This window comes from Colossoma macropomum, unplaced genomic scaffold (assembly GCF_904425465.1).
Source record: "Colossoma macropomum unplaced genomic scaffold, Colossoma_macropomum, whole genome shotgun sequence".
Classification (NCBI taxonomy): Eukaryota; Metazoa; Chordata; class Actinopteri; order Characiformes; family Serrasalmidae; genus Colossoma; species Colossoma macropomum.
In genome coordinates, this window is record NW_023495565.1 from 1,828,337 (window position 1) to 1,841,242 (window position 12,906).

At 37.5% G+C, this 12,906-nt stretch overlaps 2 protein-coding genes across 6 annotated transcripts in view; one reads left to right on the forward strand and one right to left on the reverse strand.

Annotated features, from left to right (window-relative positions):
• The window catches only part of arpc5lb (actin related protein 2/3 complex, subunit 5-like, b), a 49,866-nt gene extending 45,303 nt beyond the window's left edge, over positions 1-4,563 (forward strand). For both annotated transcript variants that reach the window (XM_036562962.1, XM_036562961.1), the window contains one exon: positions 3,809-4,563. In XM_036562962.1, the coding sequence (XP_036418855.1) occupies positions 3,809-3,858 (50 nt within the window). In that variant the 3' untranslated portion in view covers positions 3,859-4,563. The remainder of the gene's footprint in view (positions 1-3,808) is intronic.
• A 3,407-nt stretch (positions 4,564-7,970) lies between these two features.
• The window catches only part of scai (suppressor of cancer cell invasion), a 54,138-nt gene continuing 49,202 nt past the window's right edge, over positions 7,971-12,906 (reverse strand). For all 4 annotated transcript variants that reach the window (XM_036563009.1, XM_036563010.1, XM_036563007.1 and 1 more), the window contains 3 exons: positions 12,647-12,820; positions 12,168-12,268; positions 7,971-11,842 (listed from right to left, as the gene is read on the reverse strand). In XM_036563009.1, the coding sequence (XP_036418902.1) occupies positions 11,696-11,842; positions 12,168-12,268; positions 12,647-12,820 (422 nt within the window). In that variant the 3' untranslated portion in view covers positions 7,971-11,695. The remainder of the gene's footprint in view (positions 11,843-12,167; positions 12,269-12,646; positions 12,821-12,906) is intronic.

Below are 12,906 nucleotides of genomic sequence, written 5' to 3' on the forward strand. Positions count from 1 at the left end.
GTATGTACTGAGAGTGCGATTAAATAAAATATACTTTCAAATCTGTAATTTATTTAAAAATAGTATGCTGGTGAGTATCGTATTGTTATAATGTATAAGTTGGCAATACCCAACCCTAATGGTGATACTTAATTTGGCCAGTATTGTCGGGGGTGAGTTCCATGTGCATCAAAAGTGCAGACGGTTCAGCTTCGCTGCTAGTCATGACCTACATTAAAAGGGCAAACCAACTTCCTGTTATAAAAAAGCTGGCTTATTGGATGTTATTTTCATGTCTCCCTAAATTGCCTTTGGACAAAACTTGCTACAAACTGAGAAACACTGGAGATATATATAGATAAATATGGGTTTCTCTGACCCAAATAATTTTAAGCCAAATATCATGCCTGTACAATCCCATTTCGAGAATATGTTGTAAATAAAAACAAAATGCAATGATGTGCAGATCATTTAAATGCTATATTTCATTGAAAATGGTACAAAGACAACATATCAAATGTTGAAACCAGGGAATTTTATTGTTAATTGAAAAATATTTGCCCATTTTGAATTATATGCCAACAACACATTTCAAAAAAGTTGGGACAGGGACAACAAAAGGCTAGTAAAGTTGTGTAATTCTAAAAAAAAACACCTGGTGGTTGATTGGCAACAGGTCAGTAACATGATTGGGTATAAAAAGAGCATCTCAGAGAGGCTGTGTCTTTCAGAAGATGAGGGGTTCACCACTCTGAAAGACTGCATGAGCAAATAGTGCAACAATTTAGGAATAACAGTGCGCACAACATATAATAGCAAGGAAGTTTTGCTTTTCACCATCTACAGCACATAATATCATTAAAAGATTCAGAGAATTGGGAGAAATCTCTGTATGAAGGGACAAGGCCAAAAACCAGTATTTGCTGGCCGTGATATTTGGGCCCTCATGCGGCACTGCATTAAAAACAGACATGATTCTGTAGAGGAAATCACTGCATGGGGTCAGGAACACTTCTGAAAAACACTGCCTATGCAAACAGTTCATCACTGCATCCACAAATTACAATTAAAATGGACGGAGATGAAGTGGAAAAGTGTCCTGTGGTCTGATCAACATTTGAAATTTTTTTTGGAAATCATGGACACTGTGTCCTCTGGGCTAAAGACCACTTAGCTTGTAATCAGTGCACAGTTCAAAAGCCAGTATTCATGATGGTATAGGGGTGCATTAGTGAACATGGCATGGGTGATGTGCACATCTGTGAAGGCACCATTAATGCCGAATGATATATACAGCTTTTGCCAACATATGCTGCCATTCAGATGATGTCTTTTTCAGTGAAGGCCTTGCTTATTTCAGCGAGACAATGTAAAACCACATTCTGCATGTATTACAACAGCATGGCTCCGTATTAAAAGAGTCTGGGTGCTAAACTGGCCTGCCTGCAGTCTGGACTTGTCACCACTGAACACATTTGGAAGGTTATGAAATGAAAAATATGACAAAAGAGACCCCGAACTGTTGAGCAGCTGAAATCTTATATCAAACAAGAATGGGGAAAAAAAAATCACTTTTAAAACTACAGCAATTGGTCTTCTCCCAAAAGCTTACAGAGTGTTGGTAAAAGGAGAGGTGATGAAACACAGTGGTAAACACGCCCCTGTCCCAACTTTTTTGGAACATGTTGTTGGTATCAAATTCAAAATGGGCATATATTTTTCAATAAACAATAAAATTTCTCTGTTTCAACGTTTGATATGTTGTCTTTGTAGTATTTTCCTTTAAAATGTGGTTTACATGAATTGCGTATCATTGCATTCTATTTTTATTTACATTCTGCACAGCATCCCAACTTTTTTGGAAATGGGGTTGTATAAGTAACTGTGTTTTCCTGAAGATTCCAGTCTGACATGAACAGGTCAACAGAACTGAACAAGTGAACAGAATTTCAGCCCAGACTGTTTTTTGAATGAGATACAACACAGAGCAGCCAATCAGAACAAAGGTAATTTTACATTAAGCCGTCAGAAGCCAGCAGAATGGAAATAAACTCTTTTTAGAACTTTTAAATTAATATAATCAAATAAAGTTTTCGGTTATCATATTTCCTAGGACCCTGTTGGTTTTGTGTGTGAAATGTTGTGACAATGTTGCACTGTTAGCAAACGGTGAGGAGTGAATAGAGAGGGGTAAGAACCAGTTAATGTGAAATCAATTCAAACCTCTCCAAAAAGATGGCCATGTCAAAATAAACGGACAGCACAACTTTCTTGATACAATTCTGTACAATTTCTGCAATAAAAAACAGGTGCAAATGGAAAAGGGTTAAAGGCATAGTAATAAAGCACAATGGGCCTTATTCACCAATATCTTACTAAGTTTTTTCCTAAATTTGTTCTTGAGAAAGGTCCTAAAAAAGTCCACGTCAGATTTATGACTTGTTCTTAAACTGCAGAATTATTTGTACCTTTGTGCACTTGAGTGTGCACAGATTCTGTTCTTAACTAAGAACAAAACAAATCCCAAATAATAAAACACTGGTGAATGTCATAATCTTCGTAAAAATGTGCAAGTGGGTCTGTGGGAATTTTCTTTGGTTGGTGAATGAGGCCCAGTGTTTAGTTCTAATGGATGAAGAAGGTGTTGGTCGGAAAATGATTATCTAATAATGAAGTACTGTTTTGAAACCTAAAACCACACAATCTTCCTAGGTGAACTTCAGGTGAAAAAAAAAAGTGCAAGGATATTCACTATGGCCCATTCAAATGATCTGGTTCACTGAGAAATCCTGCTTTGTGCGATATGGCTAAAGGTGTGTGGACACCTGACCACCACACCTATGTACTTACTGGACATTCCAAAACTATAGGCCTGAATATGGAGTTGGTCCCCCCTTTGTGGCTATAACAGACTCCACTCTTTTGGGAAGACTGTAAGGTGTGTGTTCGTGTGTGGGGGGGGGGGATTTGTGCCTATTCAGTCAAAAGAATATTTGTGAGGTCAGGCACAGATGCCTGGCCTGGCTTGCAACTGATGTTCCAGTTCATCCCACAGGTATTCAGTGGGATTGAGGTCAGAGTTCCTCCACACCAAACTTGTCAAACCATGGACTTGCTTTGTGCACAGAGGCACAGTCATGCTGGAACAGGAAGGGGCCTTCCCAAACTGTTGCCACAAAATTGGAAGTATAAGGATGCAATGTCTTTATATGCTATAGCATTAACATTACTCTTCACTGGAGCTAAGGCGCTTAACCCAAACCCTGAAAAACCTGACCATTATCCTTCCTTCAGCAAACTTTACTGTTGGGAATATGCATTCCAGTAAGTAGTGTTCTCCTGGCATCAGCCAAACCCAGATTCATCCATCAGACTGTCAGATGCATGATTACTCCAGAGAACACATTTCAGCTGTTTCAGAGTACAGTGCCGACATGCTTTACACCACTTCAGGCGACATTTGGCATTGCGCATAGTGATCTTAAATCTAGCAGGGCAGAAATAACATGAAATCACTTGTGGCAAAAAGAGTATGGCAGTGCCAGGTTTGAAGTCACTACGCTCATTAGTACTGTCCATTCTACTGACTGTGTTTGTCAATGGAGATTGCATGGCTGTGTACTTGATTTTATACACCTCTTAGCAATGGGTGTAGTTGAAACACCGGAACTCATTAATTAGGAGGGGTGTCCATATACTTTTGTGTACCTTTTTTTTAGTCCCTCCATAGCTTCACCTGTGTCTGTCTCACAGTGTAATGTTATTGTAATGAGTCTAATCTCTCTCTCTCTCTCTCTCTCTCTCTCTCTCTCTATCTATCTTGTCCCAGGCCTTTGCTGTTGGAGGGCTAGGCTCCATTGTTCGAGTTATGACATCTAGAAAGACTGTATGACAGCCTGGCAAATCCTGAAAGCAACTGAGGACAGCTGGCTTTTTTACTGAAGGGAAGAACTTGTCAGCGATTGTTTCTTGGCTGGAGAAGAAACCTGTGAACTATTTAAGAGATAAATGAAGGTGGATGTGCTAAAACAAGCAGAGCTTTTCTTTTTCATGTGTGGAAAAAGTAATGTGAATTACTGTGGTTTGGGAGAGCCTATTTACATAAAAAGCTACAATAAATTATTTGAGATCAAAGAAGACTTTCTGCAGAGTCAATCGCTACAGACCTCCAAACTTCATGTGGCCTTCAGATTATCTCAGATTAAGAAAGAAATGGGTATAAAACAGTGTGCAGATGGATCAAAAAATGAAACCGCTCTGTTAAGAACAGTTCTGTTCCTGGATGGATCACTACTACAGGGAGATATATATATATATACTCCATTAGTAGGTGAATGTGCGAAAGAAAGTGTAGGATGGTCAATGGAGTGCAATCTGTGTATGTTTGGGTGCGCTGCATGAAAGTGTGAAATTCGGATTTATTCCTTATATCTCACTTGCTTCTTGATCCTCTCACTCTTTGTACAGAGAGAGCTCTTAGTTATTATGAGTGACCTCCAGTTTAAAAAGAGAGGATGCACACCAAAGGAGGAAGAGGAAGATTACTGTGAAGTGCCTGCTGCAATAAAGATATTGGATCTCTCATGTGGTCAGAATAATCATTCGCTCCTTTTTTCTTTCATATTCTTATATATTTTATATATTTATTTGTGTGTTTTAGATCTATGTGTGTGTCTACACTGTATGTCCAAAAGCATCCAATTTCCTTTTTCTAATGAATTACATTCAGGTGCATTTATTGCTTATACTGGTGTTAAAACGTGTTCAGCATTGGGCTGTGGAGTAGTGGAAGTGCATTCTTTGATATGATAACGCGCCATCAAACATCTTTGGGATGATCTGGAGTGGCATTTATGAATGTGTATATATATATATATATATATATATATATATATATATATATATCACACTATATTGCCAAAAGTATTCACTCACCCATCCAAATCAATAAATTCAGGTGTTCCAATCACTTCCATGGCCACAGGTGTATAAAACCAAGCACCTAGGTATGCAGACTGCTGCTACAAACATTTGTGAAAGAATGGAGCTCAATGAATTCCAGCGTGGTACCGTGATAGGATGCCAGTGCAACAAGTCCAGTTGTGAAATTTCCTCGCTACTAAATATTCCACAGTCAACTGTCAGTGGTATTATAACAAAGTGGAAGTGATTGGGAACGACAGCAACTCAGCCACAAAGTGGTAGGACACGTATAATTACAGAGCGGGGTCAGCGGATGCTGAGGCGCATAGTGCGCAGAGGTCGCCAACTTTCTGCAGAGTCAATCGCTACAGACCTCCAAACTTCATGTGGCCTTCAGATTATCTCAAGAACAGTGCCTAGAGAGCTTCATGGAATGGGTTTCCATGGCCGAGCAGCTGCATAGTAGCCTTGCAATGCAAAGCGTCGAATGAAGTGGTGTAAAGCACGCCGCCACTGGACTCTAGAGCAGTGGAGACGTGTTCTCTGGAGTGACGAATCTCGCTTCTCTGTCTGGCAATCCGATGGACGAGTCTGGGTTTGGCGGTTGCCAGGAGAACGGTACTTGTCTGACTGCATTGTGCCAAGTGTAAAGTTTGGTGGAGGGGGGGATTATGGTGTGGGGTTGTTTTTCAGGAGTTGGGCTCGGCCCCTTAGTTCCAGTGAAAGAAACTCTTAACAGACCAAGAGATTTTGGACAGTTTCATGCTCCCAACTTTGTGGGAACAGTTTGGGAATGGCCCCTTCCTGTTCCAACATGACTGTGCACCAGTACACAAAGCAAGGTCCATTAAGACATGGATGAGCAAGTTTGGTGTGAAAGAACTTGACTGGCGTACACACCTGACCTCACCCCGATAGAACACCTTTGGGATGAATTAGAGCGGATGAATTAGAGCTCGGCTTATTTTATTTTTCGGAAGACAAGAGAACCGTTTAGAGCTCAACAAGCGAAGCGTCACCAGCATCAATGCGCCCTCGCTCAGCACTTCAACACCGCTCTTACTGGAGAATCTCACCAGGCAAACTGACCTCATGATAGCAAAACAAAAGAAACACAGCTCTATCTATTTGACTGATTATAATAGCTTCTGCAGGTAAAACAATTGCAACATTCACCACGAAGCTGACTTGTTATTCGCCAGCTTCGTATTGGAATTTTCCGTTCTACCTTAAATGGTGCAGCAGTGAAGCGCCGGAACACAACTTCTATTCAAACGCCGGTGTTTTTAGTTGACTGAGATCGTTTTAGTGTTAAGCTACTTTTTTCTTTTAATCCTGTTCGATCAGTGTTCCCAGAAATCATCAAAAATTATCTTCAAATATACAGTTTGTAAAATTAAGTTCAATAGGACTTTTAAATTCTTTTCATGTGTAGTGCACTACTTGTTGTGTATACCAATATGTCTGTCACGCACTCTTAAAAAGGATGGTTCTTCAAAGGTACTTTGGTAAAGAAAATAGTTCTAAAAACAACCATGAACACTCAAAGAACACTTTGCATTATTAAAGGGTTTACAGCCCCATGAAATGGTTCTTTATATCGATGGAGAATGTTCTGTAGATGGTTCTGTATAGAACATTTTTTGAAAAGGGTTCTCCTATTGTTACAAGCTTGACATTGTAACAGTAGAAGAACCCTTTAGGTGCTGTATTGAACCCTTTTCAAAAAGCATATACAGCACATTCTTAAGAACCTTTTCATGAGTCATGTCATGAAATATATATATATATATATATATATATATATATATATATATATATATATGTGTGTGTGTGTGTGTGTTCAATTGCCATTTTATTATTCAATAAAAATTCTGGTTATATTTGCGTTACACCAACCGACTAAAACCGTTACCCCACTCTACTTTAGTCTTCATTGCTGTGTTGATTGTTACTTTGTCAACACTCTAAACTTATATTGCACACTAAGCACATTTAACACTTTGAACTTTGTTTTATGTTTTACTATAATGTCCAGATGTTTAGAAACACAACGTTAATGGGAAGAGGTCTGAAAATGCACATTGGTACCATTATTTACTGCTGTGCTGGCACCAATATTTGCTAACATTAATTTGTTAACATTTATAAAATAAGCACAGTAACAACTGTGACAGCCTGCAAGCTGTCGACCACCTGACATTTTAGGGTGAAATTAATGAGAACAACAGCCAAAGATGGCACAAAAAGAAATGGATAGTAGGATAATAGTAAATACGTAAGAATAGCAAAAGTCAAGAGTCAAATTCCATTATCATACGGCATCATGAGATTATGTAAGTTTAAAAGATATGCCATACGTAAGAATTTTTACAATGACCATTGCAATGAATAGCAACAAACCTTGTGACATTTACATTTGAAATCTAATCATGGACAACTTTTTGGACATTTGACTTTGACTAACATCTTTTTCAAATTAAATCAATTGTACAAATTAATATATTCTTATTTATATTATACTTAATTTTTAAACTTTTTTTTTTTTTAAACTTTTTGATGTTTGTTAAAGATTTCATGATCTTCACACACACCCATGAGAGTGTATTTGGGGGATCTGTTTAATGGTATAACTTTCTTAGTAGTTGTAGTTTTCTTATTACATGACAACAATATGACTGTCTGCATGTTGAAAACACCATGCTGACTTTTGAGGAAAATGACTTTGCAGACAAAAGTTTTTTCAAAGAGCAAAAATGACTTTCCAACTTTTATTCTTGTTAATGAATACTATTATACAATTATGCCAAACTAGTTAATAAAGATTTCTCAAAAGAATGTGAAAAGAATCAGACACACACACCTTGTATCTCCAAAATGATATTTTTACTTTTTTTTTCCCTTTTCCATTTTTTTTCCCCCGCACAAACATCTCCTGAAAAATTAAGAACTTTTACTTATTGGGCAATTTGTTCGGAATTTAAATAATTGAGGGGTGGTCTACACATTTGTTAAAATGTGTAGATTTGTGTACATTGCATAACAAAAAAACAATCACACATCACAAATTAAATAAAACAAAATGTATTTATTTTTTTAAAATAGCATTCTGTAAAACAAAAAAGCTTGCATTTTTGACATCACATTTTCGTTGTTCTTTTTTCCTTTTGGAACATAACATCAAGTATAATTTGGCAACAGACAAAAACAAGGCAGAGGAGAACTGCAGTTCTGGAAGGCCAGATTCCTGCACAATTTGGCAAACTGTCCTGTTCAACACATTTGCTACAACTCATCAGATAATTACCAGACGTGTTCAGAGTGTTAGAGTAGGAAAAACACCAACCTGTGCTTTACTGCAGCCCTCAGTTAACCACCCCTGCCACAAGCGATTACAAAAACACAAGACAATTGGAGAATGCAAGTAATTCAAGTGGAAACTGTAGAACCCCTTAACTTATAAAGAAAGAGTATTCTGACCATTACTTTTAAAATCATTCCTCCCAGTATAGTAGGAACTGCTAAGAAAGAAAGTGGGGGGGGGGGGCGTTCTAAACAAGCCACTGCTCAAATCCGTCATTTACAGAAAAAAAAAAAATGTTAACAGCTCCTTTTCATTCTATTCCCTTAGGTCAATGCCACTGTATATTGACAGCATTAACTATAAAGAGGGCTCCATAGGTAGTTACACTTAGTTAAAAACACATTACAGGAGATTATGACCGAAGTGTCATTGTGTTGGCCAAATCATAATAATAATAATAATAATAATAATGATAAAAATGTTTTGCTTAAACGTAGTCAATGGCCCAGTTCAGCATTCAGGTGTTTTTCCCCATTTAGGACCTGTGCTTCTAGTCCGTATTCAACCCTGATCTTGTTTCCTTAAAGTAATACACCAGTGTTTTTAACCTAATCCTAACCGTATGACACAGATGCATAACCTAGTCATACGGTTGATCATTTCTCTTTAGAGTTTTCCAGTCAGCTGGTTTTTGGTTCTTTTCTAAGTCCAGGGAAACGCATTAAAATTACTTCTGTAATAATCAGCTATGCTGCTTATGCAGCAGATAGAGAATAGTTTAAAAATTGCTGGAATGCTTCTTATTCACTAAGTGCTACAACAAGTTCTATACAATTGTAAGGACATGACTATACAGATGACCATTTCTATGGCATCTTTAGATAATGTTAATGGCTGACAAGCCAACCCTACTGATACTTTGACACAAAAATGAAATGTAAAAATACGACATTTGAAGGTCTACTGATCAGGTAGCGGAAACACCCTCCATCTGTTTCCTTCCAAGTTGCTCTCTAACCTACCTCCATTCAGCGGAAAAAGCTTTTAAAAACAAAAAAAAAACAAAAAAAAAACACATGACCAAAAAGGACAAATTGAGTGTAAAACGCATTAAGAACTCAACAGGTTGATTCGTTAAAAGTGTGTAGTGGAATGTTTAGGTAAACTATGGGGCTGGTTCTATTTGGCAGTGATTAAGAGAGATAGCAAAAAAATGTGCACAATCTAAATGTCTGGATTCCTGCCCCACATACTCTGGTCTAATAAACTTTGGACCTACATTCTGTTACGTGAAGTGTGCAACATCATCACGTCGAATCTGTGAGGTCACTCAGCTGCAAGCGTTTGCACATGAATTGTGCATCACTTACTTTGGAAGACATTTTTCCTTTTTTTGTCAAACATTTTTTATTTTTATGTATTTATCATTAACTCTTTTGCAAAGATTTATAGATAAGTTGCCAGAATGCTTTTGGTCTGTGATGTGAAAATCACAGAATCGGAATAAATCCAAACACATAAAGCACTCAGAAAACAATGAAACAATATTAAAGCAAATACAATGGTGAGGAGGTGTTGTTTTTGAAAATGTTCTGGATTATGGTGCCCCGGCTCAAAGGCTTCTAAATGCTGAATGATCCAAAAGAGAGAAGATACATGGTTATTGGACCTTTGTGCTTCTTTATACTAAGAACATGGTGGTCCCATGTGACTGGCCACAATAAGAACTTGTACCAACACCCTCTACCTGTGTTCAGTTTATAGTATGGAAGAGGATAGGTCAATCTAGAAATCTGCAAAATTTGTAAAATAATAAAAATTGCCAAGTTCATCTCAAATAGTCCCATGTTAAAGAACCAATGTATTCTGGAAAAGCTAATTTAGCTCTGAATGGTGTAAGCCCTAACTTGTGCTGAATGTAGCTCATGGCTACATGAGCTCAAAATTAATGTGCATTTTTTCAGAGAGAAAATTAAAAAGGAATTTGCAACACAAGAGGGTTGTAACAGACAAAGGAATGAGCAGTTTCAGACATGCCTCTTACCAACAGCACAACAAACATCACCAAGTCAAACTTCAATACAGTAAAGTGCAGGGCTATCATCATGGTCATTATAATTATTATTATTACCATCATCATGATCAATTAAGGTAATAAACAACTAAAGTAATAACCATATCACTTTCTTTAAGATTGGTTTATCCTTGTCTATGTGAAAGGAAGATTTTAAAAGAGGAGAATAAAGAGCATTCCCCTGATATGCAGTTTGTTCTTGGAATGTATGCTGGTTGCTGCACTTTGTCAAATACCTCTGGGGGGCACACCTGGACAGCATCCTGGTCCATTTATGAACATTGCACAGACAGTCTCAGTTAACATGCAGAGAGTCATCTTTTCACAGGTCATCTATGGCAAAACAAGTCAGATAGACACACTTCTGTGCATCACATTTTGTTCTTTTTATAATTATACATTTATATATATTTACAATCCATTTTGTATACCTATGTGTAGGAATAACAGCTTGTACATCTCAGCAACATTCTAAAATGTGAGTTTCAGCTATAGGTGTCCACCACACGTATGGAATTAGACATCAGGTTATGACATCAGCTGCGTAGGTATGGGCTAACCACAGTTCTGAGAGACATGCTAAAAATAATCTTGTGAAAAAAATTTCGGTAAAATCCGAGATTCCTTGTCGTTGTCATTTAGAACATAGAAAAACATCATTAATTGGTTAAAACACTAGAATGGTCCAAAAGAGTTGTACCATTTCAAATCTGCTTCAAAAAGGATGAACTCGAGTTCACAGAACACACGACGCAAAACACATGTAAACAGTAAAAAGACAAACTAGAAGACAAACAAAAAGGCAAGACGTGTAGAAGACAACTGAACATTGAAGCAACAATTGCACATGCAGTTCGCTCTTTTTAGACAGGTTATGTAAACGTTGCCGAGGCAAAGGCTTAAATTAGAGAAAGCACAAAAATGCCTTTCTCCCGAAAAAAGGGGTATGTTGCAAATTTCCTCAGAAATCTCTGGAAGAATCTGACTGATTTATCATCAATGTTTCTCATTTCTTCTTCACTGACCTCAGCTGGCAAACATTTTATGTTCTCCAGCGTTCCTTTCTAACTATGATGACTGTCCTTACTCCAGTGCTTATATCTGTATACAATAAATACATATAAATTAATGTGCAATCTTGTATGCTGGAGGCTATTATTTGTGGGAGGGTTTGTAGTTCTCCTCAAATCTCAAAATATAAATGAAAATGACAAACCTGTAAATACCTGACCACAAAGATGGAGACATTTCACTTGTAAAATTGTTAAAAACTATCTAGATCTAAATATATAGGTTAAATTAAACCACCAGAAAGTTCTTTAGGGATGTCCTACCTATGAGATCTGTTTTGTGTATGTGTGTGTGTGTGTGTCTAAACGTGTATCGTAGCATAGTGCTGGCATGCCACCATGTGGTCAATAATTATCTAACATGCCATCACTGAAGAGGTTCTGCACGTCTAGCATGGCAGCCAGCTCCAGTATGCGTTTCTGTAAAAGGTTGTTCTCCACCATCTCCTGTTTGGGCAGCTGAGGGTAAGATTCTGGAAAACTCTGTGCTTCCTGTATCACAGATTAGAGACAAGGAACAGAAATAAAACACTAACCAAGTTAAGCTTTTGTCTGAACAAAAATGTTTACATTATTAAACAGATACACTATTCAGAATATCTTGCATTGTGATTTGGGTCTAGGTAAAAGATCCACGTAAAATATCTAGATTGAGTCTAAGTAAAAGAAATTTTTAAGAAAATTCCAGTTTTATGTTATAAAAGCATGTTTTAGCATTTGTTAACATTACAGCGTGCAGCTAGGGTGATTTTTTTATTCCAAACTACATATGCCCATTCCGTGACCAAATTGCACATATTCAAATAGTAATTCTTACCCGGAAGAGCTTATGGAGTCGGAGAGTAGCACAACAGAACACGAATCGGATCATCAGCAGCCTCAAAAATTCATCCCCATAGAACTGCAGGAAGGCCTGGTCTAGAAGCCAACCACAATATAAAAAACACTTCTATTAAACTGACTGATTGAATGATTGACATTATTTCATTTATTCATCTATCCATCCATCCATTTAACTGTGTAAGGTTTCCAAATCCATTTTAAAAATTAAAAATAAGGAAAAATCCGGTGCTTGTTAACTTCAATCTCTATTTGCCACATCTGTATCATCCTATCAGTTACTATAATCAATCATTTCAAAGTTTTTCCCAGTACTTAGAAAGGAACGCTAACCCAGCTGCCTTAATACTTATAAGAGGGACCACTGAGAAATTGCAGAATTTGTTGCAGAATTGATGGTAACATTAATTCAAAACAACCATTACACTAATAATCCCTGCAAGTGTCTGTGGTTACCGATGGCTCGAGAGCTAGTGAGCATCTGGCCGATGTCGTGGGAAACTTTTCCCAAGAACTCCTGGGCCTTTTCCCACAATCCCTGGTGCATGCTGGTCAGCCCACAGACAGACAAGAAGCCCATGAGGGGGTTGTAGAGGAAGAGAGTGAAGAGACTTCCACGCTGGGACTGGTCTGCAATTAGAGATATGGATAAAACCAAAATACAAGAACAATTAAAAAGACTGCATGTAATATTTCACAGCTCAATTTAAATGAAT